The sequence below is a fragment of the Mus pahari genome, chromosome 3, assembly GCF_900095145.1.
Source record: "Mus pahari chromosome 3, PAHARI_EIJ_v1.1, whole genome shotgun sequence".
In the NCBI taxonomy this organism is placed as follows: Eukaryota; Metazoa; Chordata; class Mammalia; order Rodentia; family Muridae; genus Mus; species Mus pahari.
Genome location: NC_034592.1, coordinates 113,654,483 through 113,673,104, shown reverse-complemented (window position 1 = coordinate 113,673,104; position 18,622 = coordinate 113,654,483). Strand labels below are relative to the sequence as shown.

The following is an 18,622-nucleotide window of genomic DNA, read 5'->3' as shown; positions in this document are numbered from 1 at the left end:
TTCTAGGCTCCTGTGGAACTTCCTGAGATTCCTCTGACCCTGAATTTTCTGGCCACTTTTCTGCCATTTAGGAAAATATTCAAATGATATTCTTTCTTCCTGGTTCTGAGGTTGTTTCCTTGTCTGCAAGGGTATGTTCCTTAATGTGTGCATGTGGAGCCCAGAGGTTGAGGTTGGTGACCTATGCTCTCCACCGTACTTTTTGAGACAGGGTCCTCTCACAGAACCTGGAGTTTGCTGTTGCAGTTAGCTGGCTGGTTGGCCAGTGTCTGTCCCCTTTCCTGTTTCTCCAGTAGTGGGGTTACGGGTACACCCCACCATGCAGTTTTCACAGGGTTGCTAGACATCCAAACTCGAGTTGTCAAGCTTGTGCAGTGCCCCAGTGAATCAAGTATACACTGCAGTACAATAAGGATGCTTTAAGGTGATTGGCTGTCTCTGCATTTACTATCTGTCTCACATCTGAGAGCACACTCATCACACTGTCTTGTCTTTCTATTCAGCGCCTCTATACATAAACCACTCTGTTCTGGAACTCACTCTGTAGATCAGGCTGGCCTCAAATTCTCAGTAATCTGCCTGCTTCTGCCTCCCAAGTGCTGGGATAAAGGTGTGTGCCACCACACATAGCTCGATTCCATTTCTTAGATTTTGAGATAGTCTTGTAATCTTCCTGCTCCAGACTCCCACATAGCTGTAATTGTTGGCCTGTAGTCCTAGGCCCAGCTTAGGCTTGGGAACTTCATTTTTGTTTGTATTTTGAGACAGGGTCTCTCTATCTAGTTCTGGCTGCCTTGGAGCTTGCTGGCCTCAAATTCAGAGATCCTCTTGTCTATGCTGGGATTACAGGAGTGAACTACTATGCCTGGATTCTAGGAGTACTTCTCCATGAAAGTATGACATGGGTTTTATCTGTTTACTCTTGGGGGCAGAAGGCTGCTGGGGACTGATGCCACAGCCACATGCTATATATACATTCTATCACCGAGTCAAACCCCTAGTCACAGGCCTAAGTGTTAAGTCACTGTCTAATTGCATCAGTAGTGGTCGGCAACCTAGGGTTCATGGGCCCAACATTGCCTATTACCTGGAAATAACAGCCTAAGCCATCGGTGCCCTTGTCTCTGGGCGCTTCTGTGTTACAGAAGTATCGAGCTGTTGGAATACTGCATGGCCTGCCTTTTACACTGCTGTACATGAGAATCACCTAGGGGTGCTGAGAGGCGTAAGGAAATACTGTTTTCTATTCATTTCCCTTACAGACAGTTCAAGTGACTTTATCACGCAGGACACACTCAACTACCACTGGCCACGGCTCTCACAGAATTAGCATTTTTCCTAGATCCATTTTTTTTTTTTTTTAGACCACGTGGTCCCTTCTGTTTGGACATTGTCCAGCTTCAACTCACCTTAAACTCCTCCTCTAACCCATTGTTGCTAGTCCCTGGGATCTTGTTATAAATTTTCTGTAGGTGAGTTTCTAGAGAAGTCACTTCCAGTTCTGTATCCCCATACAGATAATGCTCCAGAAGGGCCTGGTATATGAAGACGTACTGCATCTGAAATGAGGATCAGAGGTCCCAGTTACCAACAGCATGTCGCCAGATCACTCCCAGTGCACTTTCCCTCTGATTTTAGCAGGGATAAACTTGTCATTCATACTGTCCCAATGCAGTGAAGTAGGACTTGAAATGCATGAGTTCTCCTGTGGGGGGTATGTTGGGAGACATGGTCCTGGCCTGGTGGATACCACAGTCTGGAGCGTCTGTCGGAAACTGGACATACACAAAGGCTGTGAAAGCCTGCAAGGTCTGCAGGGCAGACCAGCCTGGATCCATCCCGGGTCTGTGATGTGCCCAGAGTCTCACTATTGCTCTTGGACTTGGCTGCATCATGACTGTGGGCCCTGGCAAGCTTGCATTCAGTACCAACTGTTCCCTTATCCTTAATGTCCAATGGAAATGACAGCTGCCTTTCTGTTTCCCCCAGCCACAGAGCTATAACCTCTTGTATGCGCTATTTCCTCTTAAAAAGATTTTTATTTATTTTCCGTGTATGAGTGTTTTGCCTCATGTATGTATAAATACTATGTGCATGCCTAGTTTCTACAGGCTACAAGAGGGTGTTGTGTCTCCTGGAACTGGAATTACAGATAGTTGTTAGCTTCCATTCCATGTGGATGCTGGGAACTAAACCTGGGTATTCTGGAAGAAAAGCTAGTGCTCTTAACCACTGAGCCACCACTCCAACCCCCATGCTTACTTTCTTTACGTATATGGCAGAAGGAAAGACTACCTTGCAATCTGTCCTCTGACCAACACATGCGTTCCATGCACGTATATACACACTGTGTGATGCCCATGCACAATGGAGTCCTCAGAGCAGGCAGGCGTCCTGGCATTAGAAAGCCCTTCCCCTGCCTCACCCACTGATCACTCACGTCTGTCTGTACCATCTGGCAGCGCTGGGCCCGGATCCGGCTCACAAACCCATAGACATCTACTTTGCGCTCCGAATGCATCATGTCCAGCATGGCATCGATGACAACAAAGGTGCCAGTGCGCCCTACACCTGCACTGTAGCCAGAGAGCATGGGGTTAGTGCGTTCAGGGGCAGGTGGGGCCGAGTGCACAGCTTAGGCGGCTCCAAGCAGACAAACTGTAATTCCCAATGGGATAGAACACTGAGCTAGTGTCAACAATCCTACTGTGCTAGGAGCTCCTGGTCTCTAGTTATCAGGGCCTGGGTACCCTGATTTTTAAGGGTTTCAAGATGGCAAGAGAACTGAGTCAGCCAACTGGCTTCACAGTGTGGTCTCCCCACTCCAGACCAAGGAGGGCTGCCCTCCTAAGAAGAAAGGTACATTAACGCCAATAAATACAATAGCAGAAGCAGATGATTTTATCTCGTGCATTGTCAGGGGTATATACTGAAAATAATGGGAGCTAGGGAACAAATTCTATAACTGCAAATACTGCTTTTGGAGGTAAGACATAGTCTCTGACTCGAGTCTTCCTTCATAGTTATTTTAGAAGCAGAGTAAGCTGCCTAACTACCCAGTCACATTCCCCAGCCCAGAACAGAACTGGAGGCTTCCTTCTGGCTGCTGCCTGGGGTCCCAGCTATGTAATTCTTCCATGTCAGCCCCCTCAGTCAGGTCCCCGTGCTGACCCCTTACTCTGTTCAAGGGGGCAGAAAGTGGGCAAGAGTCAGGCCACACTGACCTGCAGTGGACCACGATAGCCCCTGCATACTGAGGGTTACAGGCTTTCACCTTCTTGAGGAACTTGAGCATGCCAATTGGGGTGAAAGGCACCCCAAAGTCTGGCCAGCTGGTGAAATGGAACTGAGTGATGAGGCGCTGCGGTTTCCTGTTGGTCACGTCGCCCACCTGTCAAGTAAGGAGCAAAGTGTTTGTTCTGGGAAGGAGGAGGGCAGCAGGAAGGCAGGCACACGTGATAGAGGTCAGGAGGCTGTGCGGCTGCTACCATGCTTGGCCTACAAACGCAGGCAAAACTCAAGATAACTTTAGTGGCCAGGTCTGAGCCCAAGAACCGTTATGGTAAACAGCAGGGCTGGAGACATATGCAGAGCACAGGATCTCACTCTGTACAACAGGCTGGTTGGTCTCCTAGTCAGAGAACCTCCTGCCTGTGCCTCCCAGTGCTGGGATCAAAGGTGCGCACTACCACAGCTAGCAGGGCTCCGGATTCTTGATAGATCCTCTTTCCATAGCACCCTGGACCCCAACTCTAGTTCAGGCCTCCATGGTCATTCTGGAAGGCTTACAATAGTCCCGGCATATTTTTGCTATTCGAAATCTTTAGCAAGGTGAACACAGCATCCAGAAGACTGCCTCACTTCCTGAAACCCCTCTTCACATGGCCTTGGCACGTTCAAGGCAATCAAAATGCCTGAACAGGTCCCTTTCCTCCCAGCCATAAAAACACTGCTTATTCAGCTTTGACAGAGAAGTTCCTGGAGGTCATATTCCTGGTTTCAGAACACACACCGACTGTATACTCTGTGATTCCTGACATCCTGAATAAGAAGGGGACAAGCAGACCTTCCCACCCTTAATGGTTGGCAGACACTACACAATGCCTGGATAGGAGGCAGAAGACTGTACCTGCTGTATGCAGAATTTCCGTACTGTGTAGTCCACCAGAACAGTCACATCCTCGACAGACACACGGACATTCCCATAGGTCCAGCAGCCTTGGTCTGGCCAGTATTGGGCACATTTACACTACAATGAAAACAGACACATGTCTCTCACTCAAGACTGCATATGTAAAGGGACTGAGAGAAAAACACAAAGTGTGTCTCTCCTCTGTCACTTCTCTCAGCTAAAGGTTTAGTTACCATAACTTATTTTCTCTTCAGCTGCACCCAGTCTCACTCACAGACCTCTCCATCTTTTCCACTCCTACCCCTCAGCTCAAGGCAAACAGGAAACTGTTTTACCACAAAACCTGCACCACCCAATCTCCCAGGTCAGGCTTTAGACACAAGCCTGTGTGAGGGAGGGACTGGCCGTATGCTGTGACAGAGCTACTGCAGTGTACCCATACAAACTATTGGCTTGTTGTCAATCCAAGGTCTTCCTGCTGACTCAACAGCTTCCAAGAGCTAACGGTCTGCTTGGTCTGCTTAGAGCATACTATTATAGAACCTGGTCCCAAACTACCCTTCTAAGCACTCAACGATCTACAATGGATTGAGGTGACAGAGGGCCATCCTTAAGAAAGTCATAAATGAGGATTCATCTCTGTGGGCTGATCTATGACTCAGTGTTGTGGTTTGAATGAGAATGGCCCCCCATGGATTTGAATGCTTGGTCATCAGGGAGTGGAATTATTTGAGAAGGATGAGGAGGTGTGGCATTTTGAGGAGGTATGGCATTTCTCTCTCCCTGCTGCCTGCAGATCCAGATGTAGAACTCTGCCATTCTCAAGCTACAAGTCTGCCTTCATGCTGCCTGCCATCCCCTCATCAAATGATAATGGGCTAAACCTCAGAAACTGTGAGCAAGTGCCAATAAAAGTGCTATCTTTTCTAAGAGTTACCTTGGTCATGGTGTCTCTTCATGGCAATAGAACAGTGACTAAGGCAACCAAGTTTGGCACTGGCTATGGCCCAGCTACAGAGCTGGTCAGGCCAGGAAGTAAAAAGGAGCTGTTAGAAGCTGTCCCCAGGACCCTGTCCTCTCCCAGGCAGCAGGGTAGAGCTGGCCCTGGAAGCAGTGGTTACTGGTGAGCCTGCCCCATGGACATGCGAGCAGGTGAGCCAGCAGGCTGACCAGCTCAGACACCTCTGAGGCCCAGATCCAGGGCTCTGAATTGGCACATACCAACAACTACCCCATCGATGAACTGCTGGGAGTTCATGAACGGGCTGGTACTACAGATTGAAAACTACAGGATCTTTATGACACAGGGCAACAACAGGATACCCAAGAGGAGTCCCAGTATCTATCAATAGAGTAGCAGAAACCAGAAGCCTTTATCAGACCAACAAGTCATTGCAATGAACAAATAAGCAAGTAAGTATAGACGAAAGGGTGTACTATAGGACACACTGTGACATACTAGAGATGGTTTCTCTGTTGAGGGGGGTAACAAGGGTGGAGGGAGAGATGAGTAAGATTCAGGTGCATGATGTGAAATTCACAAAAAAGCAGCAGCAACAGCTGCTGACAGACTTGGTGTGGGTTCAGCTTCACTGCCCTCCTGCTGGCCACACCTACATTAGGGGCTCTGCTAATTTTATGTTTCTATGGCTCCCTCTATCAGCTTGAGGGTATACCAAAAGTTTTAGAAGGTGCTGCAGGAAACTAAAGGGATGAGGTACCAGAGAAGCTGAGGGGAAAAGCCTCTCGTCTTTTCTAGCTAATGGCCCACTTCTCCCTTCTTGGTTACTTTGGGACGAGGATGAGCTATTTTAATTCCAGACATGACAGCGTGCCATGGACACCTCTAGCCCCTGTCCTGATACTCACCTGAAGTTCCCAGGCTACAGGAAGAGACACATTAGCCTACCTGGACAATTTACTAGCACAGTAACAGAAGAAAGGCGGCAGCTAGGCTCCAGCTCAGCGCTCCAGCAGAGCAGACCCTCCATCTACCTGATGCCTACATTGGGGCTTGCTTCTAAGTTTCCGGCTTACCTCCTTTCTCTCCTTCAGGTTGGTCACCATGACAATAGTAGCTGTGTTTTGTTCCCATATCATTCTCCAGAAGTCATTCACTGTTTCTTCTTTTGGTCCTAAAGCAGCCAAAGTGAGATTGGAAAGGGGAAATAACTCTAGAATCTGAGACTCAGTCTGATTTTTTAGAATTTTGTGCCTACATATCTTCAGGGGAATATCCACCTTATTATTCATTCATCCACCTGCCAAGTGTATGTTTCCCATGTATTGACCACGTGTGTACCAGACACTTCATTAGGGTTATGGGCAGGAGGCTTCCAAGTAGGAAAGAACACAATGGTTTTCTAAGGGTAAAGGACTAGAAGTCATGGCTGATTACTGACTACAGTCCAGACAATAAGCCAAGGGCTAACTCTGACATGTACTCTGTCCTATTACGCTCTGCCGTGAATGCCATCAATCCCAGAAGGGTTGAGGGGCCTGTTCAGGCTGGAATTCAAATTGACTTCCCATACAGCCCTTCTCAGAAAGGCATAAGAAGTTCCTAAACAAAGCCAGGCTCCATACAATAAGAGGGAGGTGGGGATTTAACAGTGGAGAGGCTAGTGGAATTCCAGGGTATGGTAAATAGAAGTCTTTGTAATCAAACTGACAGGACTTAGGGGCACTGGATCTGCTATCAAACTAAGGTTTTAGGAAAGCCCCCAAATGTGCTTAAAACAATGAAGCCTTAGGAGGCAGCAAGAGAGCTCAGTGGGTAGAGGCCCTTGCAGCCCAACCTCATGAGCTGAGCTCAGTCTCTGGGACCCACATATATTCCACAGCAGTGATAGTCCCCTTCCAATAAATACATAAATTCTTCAGCTTGTTAGCATGGTGGCACATGCTCTTAATACCAGCATTTGGGAGACAGAGTCAGAGAAATCTCTGAGTTGGAGGCTATCCTGGTGTATACTGGAAGGCTTAGTCTCAAACCAACCAACTAACCAACCAACCAAATATCCAGCTCAGCTGAATGTGGTGATATATGCCTTTAATCCTAGTACATGAAAAGCAGGGGATCGATCCTGTGACTTCCAGGCCAGCCTGGTCGACACAGTGAGGCCCTACCTGAAAAAACAAAACAACAACAACAAAAAAGAGACTTAAACCTCATTTATTGAAGGTGTTGAAAGGAGACACACTATTAGGAAAGCGTTTAAGGGGAAACCAGTAGCATTTTCTATAAAAAACTAGATGACTAGAAAAACAAGATAATGATTAATCTTGGAAAAGAAGTAAAAACTGCAAAAACATGACATATTTTTGATAGGTTTTCTCCATAAGGGACTTTGTAAAATGGACCTTTCGATACTAAGTCATCAAGATGAATGTCACTACTTGCAAAACTGTAAGATGTATTCCTTCCTTCCTTCTGTTAGCACCAGAATACTCCAAGCCCCACCTAACCATGTGTCCCTTGACCTTCGTTGCCAGGACAACGACCTTCAATCCCACAATCNACTTGGCTCAGTTCCTGCCCTCACTGGTGTGACATCATTTTCTGTATAAAATAGGAAGCCAACCCCTCCCCCCCTCTCTGTGTTCTTCTCTACCCTTCTACCAGCTTCCCCTATTCCCGCATAATAAACCTCTCCCACGTGGGACACCTTGGCCTGGTCTGCTGCTTTATCTGCTCAAAATATAAAACCAACCTACCTACCTTCCTTCCTTCCTTCCTTCCTTCCTTCCTTCCTTCCTTCCTTCCTTCCTTCCTTCCTAAGATAGGGTTTCTCTGTGTAGCCCTGACTGTCCTGGAACTCACTCTGTAGACCAGGCTGGCCTCGAACTCAGAAATCTGCCCGCCTCTGCCTCCCAAGTGCTGGGATTAAAGGCATGCGCCACCACTGCCCGGCTATTCCCTTCTTTCTTGTGTGAGAGTATGTATGCAACATGTTCATGTGTGTTTGTGTGCATTTGCCTATTACTGTAGAGGTGCACTGTCTGGCAGTGGGGATAAGCAGTTGAATGTTAGGGTTCCTCAGTCACCCTCTACCTTACTCTTTGAAGACACTTTCACTGACCTAGAGCTTGACAACTGGATAGGCTGTCTAGTCAGTGAGTCCCTAGGATCTTTCTGTCTCTGCCTCTCCTGCAGTGGAATCAAGTCTGTGCTGCCATGATGCCTTTTAATGAGGTTGCTAGGAATCTAAACTCAGGTTTTCATGTTTGTGTAGCAACCACTTTTTCACCTGAGCCATTTCGCTAGCCCACTATGTATCTTTTAGGTGATAGCAACTGGAGAAAAGTTACTGTATTTTTTTTTCTTTTTTAAAATTTATTTACTATTATAAATAAATACATTGTTTCCGTCTTCAAACATGTCTTCAAAATTGCATCAGATTTCATTACGGGTGGTTGTGAGCCACCATGTGGTTGCTGGGATTTGAACTCAGGACCTTCGGAAGAGCAGTCACTCACTGAACCACCTCACCAGTCCAAGTTACTGTATTTTCATTACTTCATTTAGTATTTGGCCAAAATTAGTCTGGGTTCATGGTTTAGCCCAAGAATAAAAAGTCGTCATTACCTTGTGCCGCGATGAATTTGTTCTTTTCCTGGTAGCCCTGAGTGGAAAGGGATGAGAAAGAAAGTGAAAAGCAGAAGTTGGCAGAACGACTCTCCAGTTCACAAAGCCTCCCCTGTGAACAGCCTAGGCAAATCACCAGAATTTCCATTACAGAAAGCCCAGGAGGGTTGGAGAGGAGAGTCAGAGATGGTGAAGCTCCGATGGTGTGGGGAGCCTTCTCAAGGGGAATTACCAGGAATTCTCAGAGAGTTTGCAGAGACTGACACCTGGTCTATACGATGCTTTTCTAATAGCCAAAAATGTGGGTTTTAGAGTTCATGGGGTAAGGCCATCCAAGGCAGAGCATAAAAGGTGGTTCCAGGGTGCAGCTGGGCTGAAATTGGAAGGACAAAGCCTTTGTTCTAAAGGACGTTTCTCAGGTGTGAACAAACTTCAGAAACAGCCAGGTTTGACAGTGAACGTCTCCATTAGTCAGAGGGAGACAAGAAACAAAGGAGACAGGGGATGCCATTCAAAGAGATAAGGAGCCTCTGAGAGACTCAGACCACACAGGGTCTTTCTCTTCTCCCTGTGCAGATAGATGGCAGTAAGGTGGGCAAGGGAAAGTAGTCTTGCTGGGCATCAGGCCACACCAAGGTAGCACAGACCTAAACCTGAGAGGTCATTCCCTGTTTTAGTTTAAACAAAGGCAGGATAGAATTGTTTCATAGCAGAGAAGAAAGCATTTAAAGTCAGCAATAAATAGCAGACTTCTGACAGCATTCTTTTGAGAACAGGAATTTAGTTTCCAGAAATGTTTTAAATCATTACAATGTGAAAATCAAGACAGCTGTAATTCAGGATATTCAATTCTGCCCCAGTTCTAAACATCTAATTAAGACTAATGGGCTCTTAAACACATTGAGCATACCATACTCCTGGCTTCATGAAAAGCCACTGTCAAAGTCTCAATGGAACACAAGAAAACTTAAAAAAAAAAAAATCAACACAAACACACAGATGAGGAAGCCAGCCCCAGAGTGTTTCCTATATGGAGTGGATCAGTTACCTCCGTGGAAGAGTGCCCACCTAATGACTAAAGCAGAACAGAAGGAAAAACTACTAAGGGACTGATGAAATGTGGCTACTTAGCTGCCTCCTTATCTCGGCTTTCTGAAACCTGACACCCAGCTGGCCAAGTAGGTGGAATTTACATTCCTTTAGGTAGAAACATTCTACATTGCTATGCCCTCAGGCACCTAAAGGTAGTGAGGAGCTGGTTCCTTTCAGTCTAGACCAGAGTCTCATGTCAATGGGTCAACTGGCTGTGCTTCAAGTCCCGTGATCCTTAGTAGGTAAGGTAACCTTTGTGTTGCTCAGAATACAGATGTCTCCAGTTGTCCGCACCACTCCAGGGTACCCGGACTACTTTCCTTCCCTCAGGCCTTGATTCACAGGGGATGCACTGACCGGACTTACTTGGTAGCAGTTTTTCTTGTCTTGGTCTCCCTTATTTTTACTACTGAGGGTAAGGCCTGCTTTTGTTTGTAGCATTTGAAATGCTCAAAAAAGGGTTTACAGAAATATGCATCTATATTCAGATTTCTGTACTGGAAACTATAGTGAATGATGAAAAAATAAACAAAAATATAATTTTAAATTAGCTACTATTAAAAAAAAAGGAATTAGCCACTTAAAAAATCTGATTTGGGCTGGGCAGTGATGGCGCACGCCTGAAATCCCAGCACTTGGGAGGCAGAGGCAGGCGGATTTCTGAGTTCGAGGCCAGCCTGGTCTTCAGAGTGAGTTCCAGGACAGCCAGGACTGCACAGAGAAACCCTGTCTCGAAAAGAAAAACAAAAACAAAACAAAAAAATGGATTTGTTGGGAAAAGCTTGTGGTGGCAATCTAGCGTCTCACGGGATGAACACTAAGAATGCAGGCCCCTTACATTAATGAATGAAGCGTTGATGTAATCAGAATCTGGGACCCCTTCAACAGGTGTCAGGTGCACTCTAGAGTGGTCATCTGGAAAAAAACAAACAAGAAGTTAACACTTCAACAGATCCAATCTTGTTTCTTATTGTTCCTGAAGCAGATTAGCGCAGACACCTTATGTCTCTGTGACTGAGACATGGTATTCCAATGTTCTTTGTTTTTTTATAGTCTTACTTTGTAGCCCAGGCTGACTTGAACTCACAACAATCCTCCTGCTTGAGCCTCCCATGTGCTAGGTTCATAGAAGCCACTACACCTAGCCTTTAGATTGTAGAAAATATTTTCATATATATATATATATATATATATATATATATATATATATATAGTTTTCGTTTTTTGAGACAGGGTTTCTCTGTATAGCCCTGGCTGTCCTGGAACTCACTTTGTAGACCAGGCTGGCCTTGAACTCAGAAATCTACCTGCTTCTGCCTCCCAAGTGCTGGGATTAAAGGCGTGTGCCACCACTGCCCGGCTTTCTTTTATATTTATTTTATGTGCATTTGCCTGCCTGTGCTTGTGGAGCTCAGCAGACAAGAGAATCAAGTCTCTCCTTCCATGAACTCAGGTCACTAGGCTTGGCAGCTAGTGCCTTTACCCCGAGACTCCTTGTTGCCTCCTACACTTGCCCTTTAAAACCATTATTTAGTCTTAGCACCCACAAAGCAGTGGTAGGGAGATTTCTGTGAGTTTGGGGGCAGCCTAGTTTATATAGTGAGTTTCAGGACAGCCCGAGCTACACAGAGAAACCCTGACTCAAAACATTTTTAAGTTTAATATTACTATGTTTACATGTGTGTGTGTGCTTGCATATGGCATGTATGAGTAGGCCTTGTGTCATGGCGCGCTTGAGCGACTTTCATGAGCTGGTTTTCTCCTTCTATTGTGGATTGAACTCAGGGTGTCAGGAATCTTTACTTGCTGAAACATCTCACCAGCCCTCAACATTATTTTACTACTACCACAACTGCTGCTGCTGCTGCTTATTATTATTATATTATTATTATTATTGTGTATGTGTGATGCATGTGTGGGTGCATGTGCTCCCTACATGTAGAGGTCAGAGGACAATTCTGAGGAGCTGCTTCTCTCTTTCCACATTTATGTAGATTCCAAGTATTGAACTCAGGGCCTCAGGCTTACTCACTGAGGCATCTCTCAGTGCTGTTTTTAGTGCCATAAATATGTAAATACCTCCACCATATTAGTGTTATTATACTGTATCTATAATATAGAATATTAAACAGTTGATAAAAGGAGTTTCTGGACAGAAGAACTGACAATATATACATATACATTAAAGTCAGAGGAGTATACAGTGTACAATATACCTACTATATGTAAAAATGTTGTATACATATATACACACCCACACACATAGATACAAATAAGATTGCAGGTTTCACCAATCACACCTGAGTAGGTATTTTCAATATTTGTTCCATTATTGACAAATTATGCACAAGTATTAATACACTTACTATGCACTAGAAAGCAAACATTCTAAAAGGATGAGGGCCTGTGAAATGGCTGAAAGGGCAAAAGGCCCTTACTGCCAAGCCTGGCAATCCAAGGAACTACAAACGTAATAGGGGAAACCCAGCTCCTGCAAGCTGTATTCCAACTGCCACATGTGCACCAGGGCCTATGTGGTGTAGCTACACACATACACAAGTAAATGCAATTCAAGTTAAAAAAGGACTTAAAAGGATACATTTTTCAGGCGAGATCTATTATTGCATGTGTCAGACCTCAGGAAGCTGGAGTTTCAGATGGGGGGTGAGTCTCCATGTGGGTACTGAACTGAACCTGGGTTGTCTACAAGAGCAGGAGCTGCTCTTAACAGCGAGCCACCTCTCTAGCCCCTCCCCCCAATGAGAAAATTGTTTTAAAAGCCAATATATAAGTACAAAGAACATCTTTGTCTCATACCCTACTAGGTAAAGCAAACTCCATAACAGAGACTTAGAAAAATATCTGTTAGGTGACATCAACTGATCATCAGTGGCTGACTCTGGAAGTTATGTTTAGGCTCAAAGTGGGCTTCCAAAATGGCGCTGCTGTTGACAGTGTCCTAGATGACAAGCCCAGACTGGACGCAGACTAAGTAATGGACTGCTACATAAATTTAGTGATCTTGTAAAGTAATTTCTGTTTGTCAGGAAAGCCATGACTTCCCTTACCTGACCCTGACAACCAATCGCCTCTGGCAATGGGCTGTAACTGATCAATATCCCTATGCTGGTTCCTGGCTGTTCTGATTCACATGCCTGATCCTGTCACTACCTGCTCCCCTTAACACCGGCAAGGCTTCTCCCTGCTTTTAGTGTTTTCTCTGACCCCGAGAGACAGCCTCTGAAGTTTGATCTCCCAATAAACTTCCTTTCTGGCAATGGAGTGGTTTTGTTCAGTGGTTTCACTGCATCCTTGCTCACAGCTAAAGAGAGAATTTTGTATGATAGTTTGTTTGAGTAAGCAGTGTGTGTATCAACCAACCAACCAACCAACCAACCAACCAACCAACCAACCAACCAACCAACCACATAACCTACTTTCTGCCTGGTTCCAGGAAGCTGTCCTTCCTGGTCTCTAGAAACAGGCCTACAATTCAAACTGTGTTCCGCTGTCCCGCCTGACTGTGTGTTGCCTGGGGGTGTGGGGTACATACGCTCTTTCAGCCCTAAGGGCCAAGCGCACTCTTCTTACTCCCCCCCCCCCCCGTACCAGCTTCAAGCTCTTTCCATCCTCAAAGCCTCTATGTAGAGGTGTAGCTTGAGATCACACAACAAGGATCCCCACAAACACTCACAGGGCAGGATGTTTACATATCGGTTTTTTTCCTTGTTTTCTTCCTTGGAGGCGGCCTCGCAGGTGGCCTGGACAGGACAAGCAGGGAGAGCCTGAAAGGTTAAGAGAAATTAAAGGAGTGACTAAGAGGGATAGACACCGAGCAGGCATTCTGCTTGGCCACACCCGACTGTCAGTAAGTCCTATTTGAGGGGCAGGAGGGGACACAGACCCAGGTGAATGTTACCAGCCTAACCCTGAAAATTCACCTTTCTTCTACATCGCTTCAAGCCCTAAGGATTCATTCAGTACCAATCCACAGGGGGAGGATGCATACTTTTCATATGATCATTTGTTAGTTAGAGGACTATTACAATGTGTGACCAAAATGGACTACACCTGTAAACTGGGAGTGGGGATTATAAAGGGAAAAATGGGTCACCTACCTGTGCATGCATGCATGCATGCATGTATGTATGTATGTGTTTTACCATGTATGTATGTATGTATGTATGTATGTATGTATGTATGTATGTATGTGTTTTAACCATCATGCAAAGACAAGATGAAACTCAAATGTGAACTACTTGAATGACTGGGTAGCCAGTGCCTCTTTAGGGGTCTTTCAGAGACTAGGCACCCAGCCTCTAGCACTGTATGACAAGGATGGGTGGGCAGCACCCTCACAGGGGTGTGGCGGGTGGGAAGCAGTAGAGAGGGATGAAGTGACAGAGAATGGTTATCAATCCTGGAGCAACTATAGCATAGCTGGCACAGGGAGGATGTAGGTAAGTAAAGTGTCTTGATATGAGAGCCCGTAAATCAGTTAACTTTCTCAACCTGTATTACCTCATCTTCAATGTGAGGAGTGAATGATACAATGTCATATGTGGTACACAGCAATATTCAGGAAATCATTAGGTGACATTAAACTAGTAATACAAATAAAAAATACACACACACGTCATGAAAAGCAGAATGCTATTAAAAAAATTATCAGAAAGAACAAAGTTCAGATCAACAGTAGATGCCCATGTGGAAGGATGAGGCAGGAGGTACTGTTTCTGTGAAGATCCAGAGGCAGCTGAAGGCTTCCCTGTACAGAGGCTGAGAAGTCAGTAAGTATAATACGAAATAGGGTGGTGGAGATGGCAGGAGGAAGAGAGATGGCAGGAAGCAGGAAGAGTCTGACAAGGTAAGACTACTCATTTTCAAGGAGATACTTAAGACAGGAGTTTAGATCCTAAATATAGAAGTAAACTCATAGAGGGCTTAAGAATGAAACTAGTTTACACGATAAAGAATACCTCTGGTTGCTTTGTGAAAAATAAGACTGAAGAGAGACAACAATCAAAGCATAGGATAGACGCAGGTAAGATGATGTGGTCTGAATAAGAATGGCCTTATTTGAATGCTTAGTTGTCAAGAAGTGACTTTATTTGAAAAGGATTAGGAGGTATAACCTTGCTGGAGAAAGTGTCTCTGGGGGTGGGCTCTGAGGTTTCAGAATCTCACGCCAGGGCCATTATCTCTCTGTCTCAGGCTATGGATCAGGAGGATCTCTGCTCTAGCGCCTGCCTGTGTGCCACCATGATAATAGACTAAGCCTCTGAAACTGTAAGCAAGCCCCCAGTCAAATGGTTTCTTTCATAATAGTTGCTTTGGTCATGCTGTTTCTTCACGGCAACAGAACTGTGACTAAGACAGATGACAATATGAGCAAGTGGATGCACCTGAGCTATATTCTGGAGTTACATTTGAAGATGGACAGAAGTGAAGGATAGCCCCCAGGTTTCTGGCTCTGTTAATAAGAATGATTAAAAGAAGGAAATACCAGCTCTGGGGAAGTTGATTTTGTGGGATGAAAGGTGCTTTAAGGAAGGGAATAAGGCTCTTTCCTGGGCCTTGCAAGATGAGGTATAAATTATACTGTAAATCTTAAGGTAAGGGCAATCAGCCTCACAGTCTATCACTCCTTCCTGACTCAAGAGATTTCAGTTTAAACCCTGGAGATCCTGCAGTGTTATTTCACCAAGGCAACCAATCTGAGACTGTGCTGTCAGCGCACGAGGACAGGAAAGTTTCCTGCTTTTCTTTTCTTTGTGCCAACTCTTGCATACAGAACTGAGAACACAGCTAACCCTGGAATTCCATAGTCCAGTGACACTGCATCGTCTTTGGTCTAGGCTGGGTTTCCATGCTGGCACAGGACAGGTGAAATGCCTGCTTTCTCAGTCCTCAGACTAACCCTCTCCTAAGATCCTTACAATTTCTTTTTTAAAATGAGTCCGAGCAGAGAAAGGTAGAGTGAGACTATTGTACTAGCCACTGCTGGCCTTGACCTTGTTATGGAACTGAAAATGACCTTGACTTTATGGCCCTCCTGCCTCCACTTCCAGAACACTGAGATTAAAGGAATGTGTCACCATGCTCCATTTTATGTGGGGTCAGGGATCCAACCCAGGGCTCTGTATGCAAAGCAAGCTGTCCCAACTGGGTATAGGCCTAGCCCCACAAAACACAACCTTTAACACAGCAGGGTAAGGAATGAGAGACTGCTGCCTCACAGTACGATCAGGGAAGGAACAGGAGAAAAGACAGCTTGTTCTGCCTATGTCAGGACAACAAAGCAGGCCTTACACTGCTTTCATTTCTGCTCTGAGAAACAGCTTGCCTAACTCCTGGAGGAAGCTGCAGAACAGAGTGGCTGGAAGGCATTAACTTCTCTAGAAAACACTAGGCAGCATCAAAAACCATTGCATTTCTTAGTCAAACTTTAACTGAACCAAGGTTATGTGCGTCAACTTTTTTTTTTTTTTTTAAAAGTACACCTGCAACCCACTTTCACTTACAAGTTCATTCTGGAGTCTTTTACTCCTTCTGGTCCCTCTCTCTTTCACAGGTAATCTTGGAGCTCATCACTCTCATTATGCTGTGTATCTCACCTACTGCATCCTTATTACTGCTCAGTGGATCTTGTGATGGAAGTGGAAGCATACCAAGTGCTAAGGTGCTCTTCTTTTGGATCAACATTATGCCCGTGTGCTGCATAGTTTTGTATCAGCTTGACATATATCATCTAAGAGGAGGGAATCTCAAGTGAAAAAATGTCTCAGGAGTGGGCTGTGGGCAAGCCTGTGGGGCAGTTTCTTAATTAGTGACTGATGGGGAGAACCCAGCCCATTGTGGGTGGTGCCATCCCTGGGCTGGTGGTTCTGGGTTCTATAAGGAAGCAGGCTGAACAAGCCATGAAGAACAAGCCAGTAAGCAGCATCCCTCCATGGCCTCTGCCTCAGCGCCTGCCTTCAAGTTCCTGCTCTGTTTTGAGTTTCTGTCCTGAGTTCCCTCAATGATGGACTATCAATAGGAAGAGTAAACTGAAATAAACTCTTTCCTCACCAAGTTGTTTTGATCACAGTGTTTTATCTCAGCAATAGAAACCAAACCCTAAGACATGTTCTGAAGTTGTTCAAACCGTTGTTTGTAACTGGCATTTGTTCTTTTTAACAAGAAAGGTACAGTTTTGATCTGGTCTTTTAAAACAACATTTACTTGAGTTTTATTTACATACAGGTATGTCTGTGTAAGTGTGCAGTGTTTGTGTGCCCCCAAAGAAGCCAGAAGATGGTACCGGGTCCCAGGCAGCTGGAGTTAGAGGTGGCTGTGAACTTCTGACTTAAGGAACTCCGATTCTCTGCAGGAGCAGGCAGTGCTATTAAATGCTGAGCCATCTCTCTAGCCCACATTTGATCTCTTAACTGCTGAGTCACAGGCTCAGAACTGACTTTCAGTGTAACTGTGATTGTTTACACTGCCAGTGTGACAGAATGGGTTCCACTGGAACCTTCATCCACACTTCCTACTGTCGTGCTTTGAATATATTAAATACATAAAATATACTGACATTTTTATGTTACCAATAGGGTCATCATCTTTCCAGTTTACCGGTTCAAAGGGTTTCCTCCTCTATGCAGTGCCTCATTTAGCGTTTTCTCCACTGTTTTACTTTTCCCATTATTTCTGTATATATTCTGGATACTAACTGATCACAGTTACCTGTGTTCCTTCATTTTCTTTTATGGTCTCTACTAATCAACAACATTTTTGTGTTGCATGCAGTCAAATTCATCAATCTTTCACTTTACCAACATTTTCAGGTATAAGAAATTAATCTGGACCCCCAAGATCTTTCAAACACTGGACCACCAAACAGACAGCATACACCACCTGATATGAGGCCCTCAGCACACATAGAGTAGAGGATTTCCGGGTCTGTGTTCATTCAGAGATAATGCACTTAACCCTCAAGAGACTGGAGGTCCCAGGGAGTTTAGAGGTCAGGTCGGGTGGGGTGGGGGGTGGGGGCATCTATGTGGAGACAGGTGTGGGATGTAGAGCAGTCGGAGAGTAGATGGGGGGGCGGGAAATGGAATATGGAGTGTAAAAAATAAATTAAAAATAAAATAAAATTAAAATTAAAAAAAAAAGAAAAAGAAATCCTTTCCTGCTGGGTGGTGGTGGCACACAGCTTTGTCCAAGCCCTTGGGAGGCAGAGGCAGGCAGCTCTCAGTTCTAAGCTAGCCTGGTCTACAGAGTGAGTTCTAGGACAGCCAGGGCTACACAGAGAAGTCCTGTCGGGGGTGGGGGTGGGGAGAAGAAATCCTTTCCTGCTGTGACATCACAGGTGTGTTTTCCTATATTATTTTTCATGGTTTACAATCTTGACCTTTAAACTTCAGAATGTGTGTCAAATGGAACCAGTACTTGCGTTTTATACAAGACATGATGGCACACTTCACTCACTCTCATAGGTCTGCCCAGTGTCCCAGTACTATATATTGTAAAGGCCACTCCTCTAACCAAAAGGTAACAGCGTTTCTATGACGAATCTGTTTCCATTTGTACAGGGGTCTGTCTGCTCTTGGTATTTTGCTGCACTAGTCCGTCTGTCTACCCCACTGACAACATCAAACTGGTGCAATAAGGACTCATCATGTCTGCTAAGGCAATTCTCCTCATCTTGCTCTTCTTCTTCAGAATTGTCATGGCTAGTCTTGACTGTTTTCTCCTCCATAAAAATTTTAGAATCAGCTTGTCAAGTTCCACAAAAAAACCTGTTGGGATTTTTTTTTTTTTTT

General features: G+C 45.2%; 1 protein-coding gene across 4 annotated transcripts in view; it reads right to left on the bottom strand.

Annotated features, from left to right (window-relative positions):
• The window catches only part of Ptpra (protein tyrosine phosphatase receptor type A), a 109,129-nt gene that overhangs the window by 10,707 nt on the left and 79,800 nt on the right, over window positions 1–18,622 (bottom strand). For all 4 annotated transcript variants that reach the window (XM_021192039.1, XM_029535994.1, XM_029535993.1 and 1 more), the window contains 8 exons: window positions 13,507–13,597; window positions 10,651–10,727; window positions 8,721–8,757; window positions 6,170–6,267; window positions 4,130–4,249; window positions 3,225–3,391; window positions 2,441–2,576; window positions 1,410–1,559 (listed from right to left, as the gene is read on the bottom strand). In XM_021192039.1, the coding sequence (XP_021047698.1) occupies window positions 1,410–1,559; window positions 2,441–2,576; window positions 3,225–3,391; window positions 4,130–4,249; window positions 6,170–6,267; window positions 8,721–8,757; window positions 10,651–10,727; window positions 13,507–13,597 (876 nt within the window). The remainder of the gene's footprint in view (window positions 1–1,409; window positions 1,560–2,440; window positions 2,577–3,224; window positions 3,392–4,129; window positions 4,250–6,169; window positions 6,268–8,720; window positions 8,758–10,650; window positions 10,728–13,506; window positions 13,598–18,622) is intronic.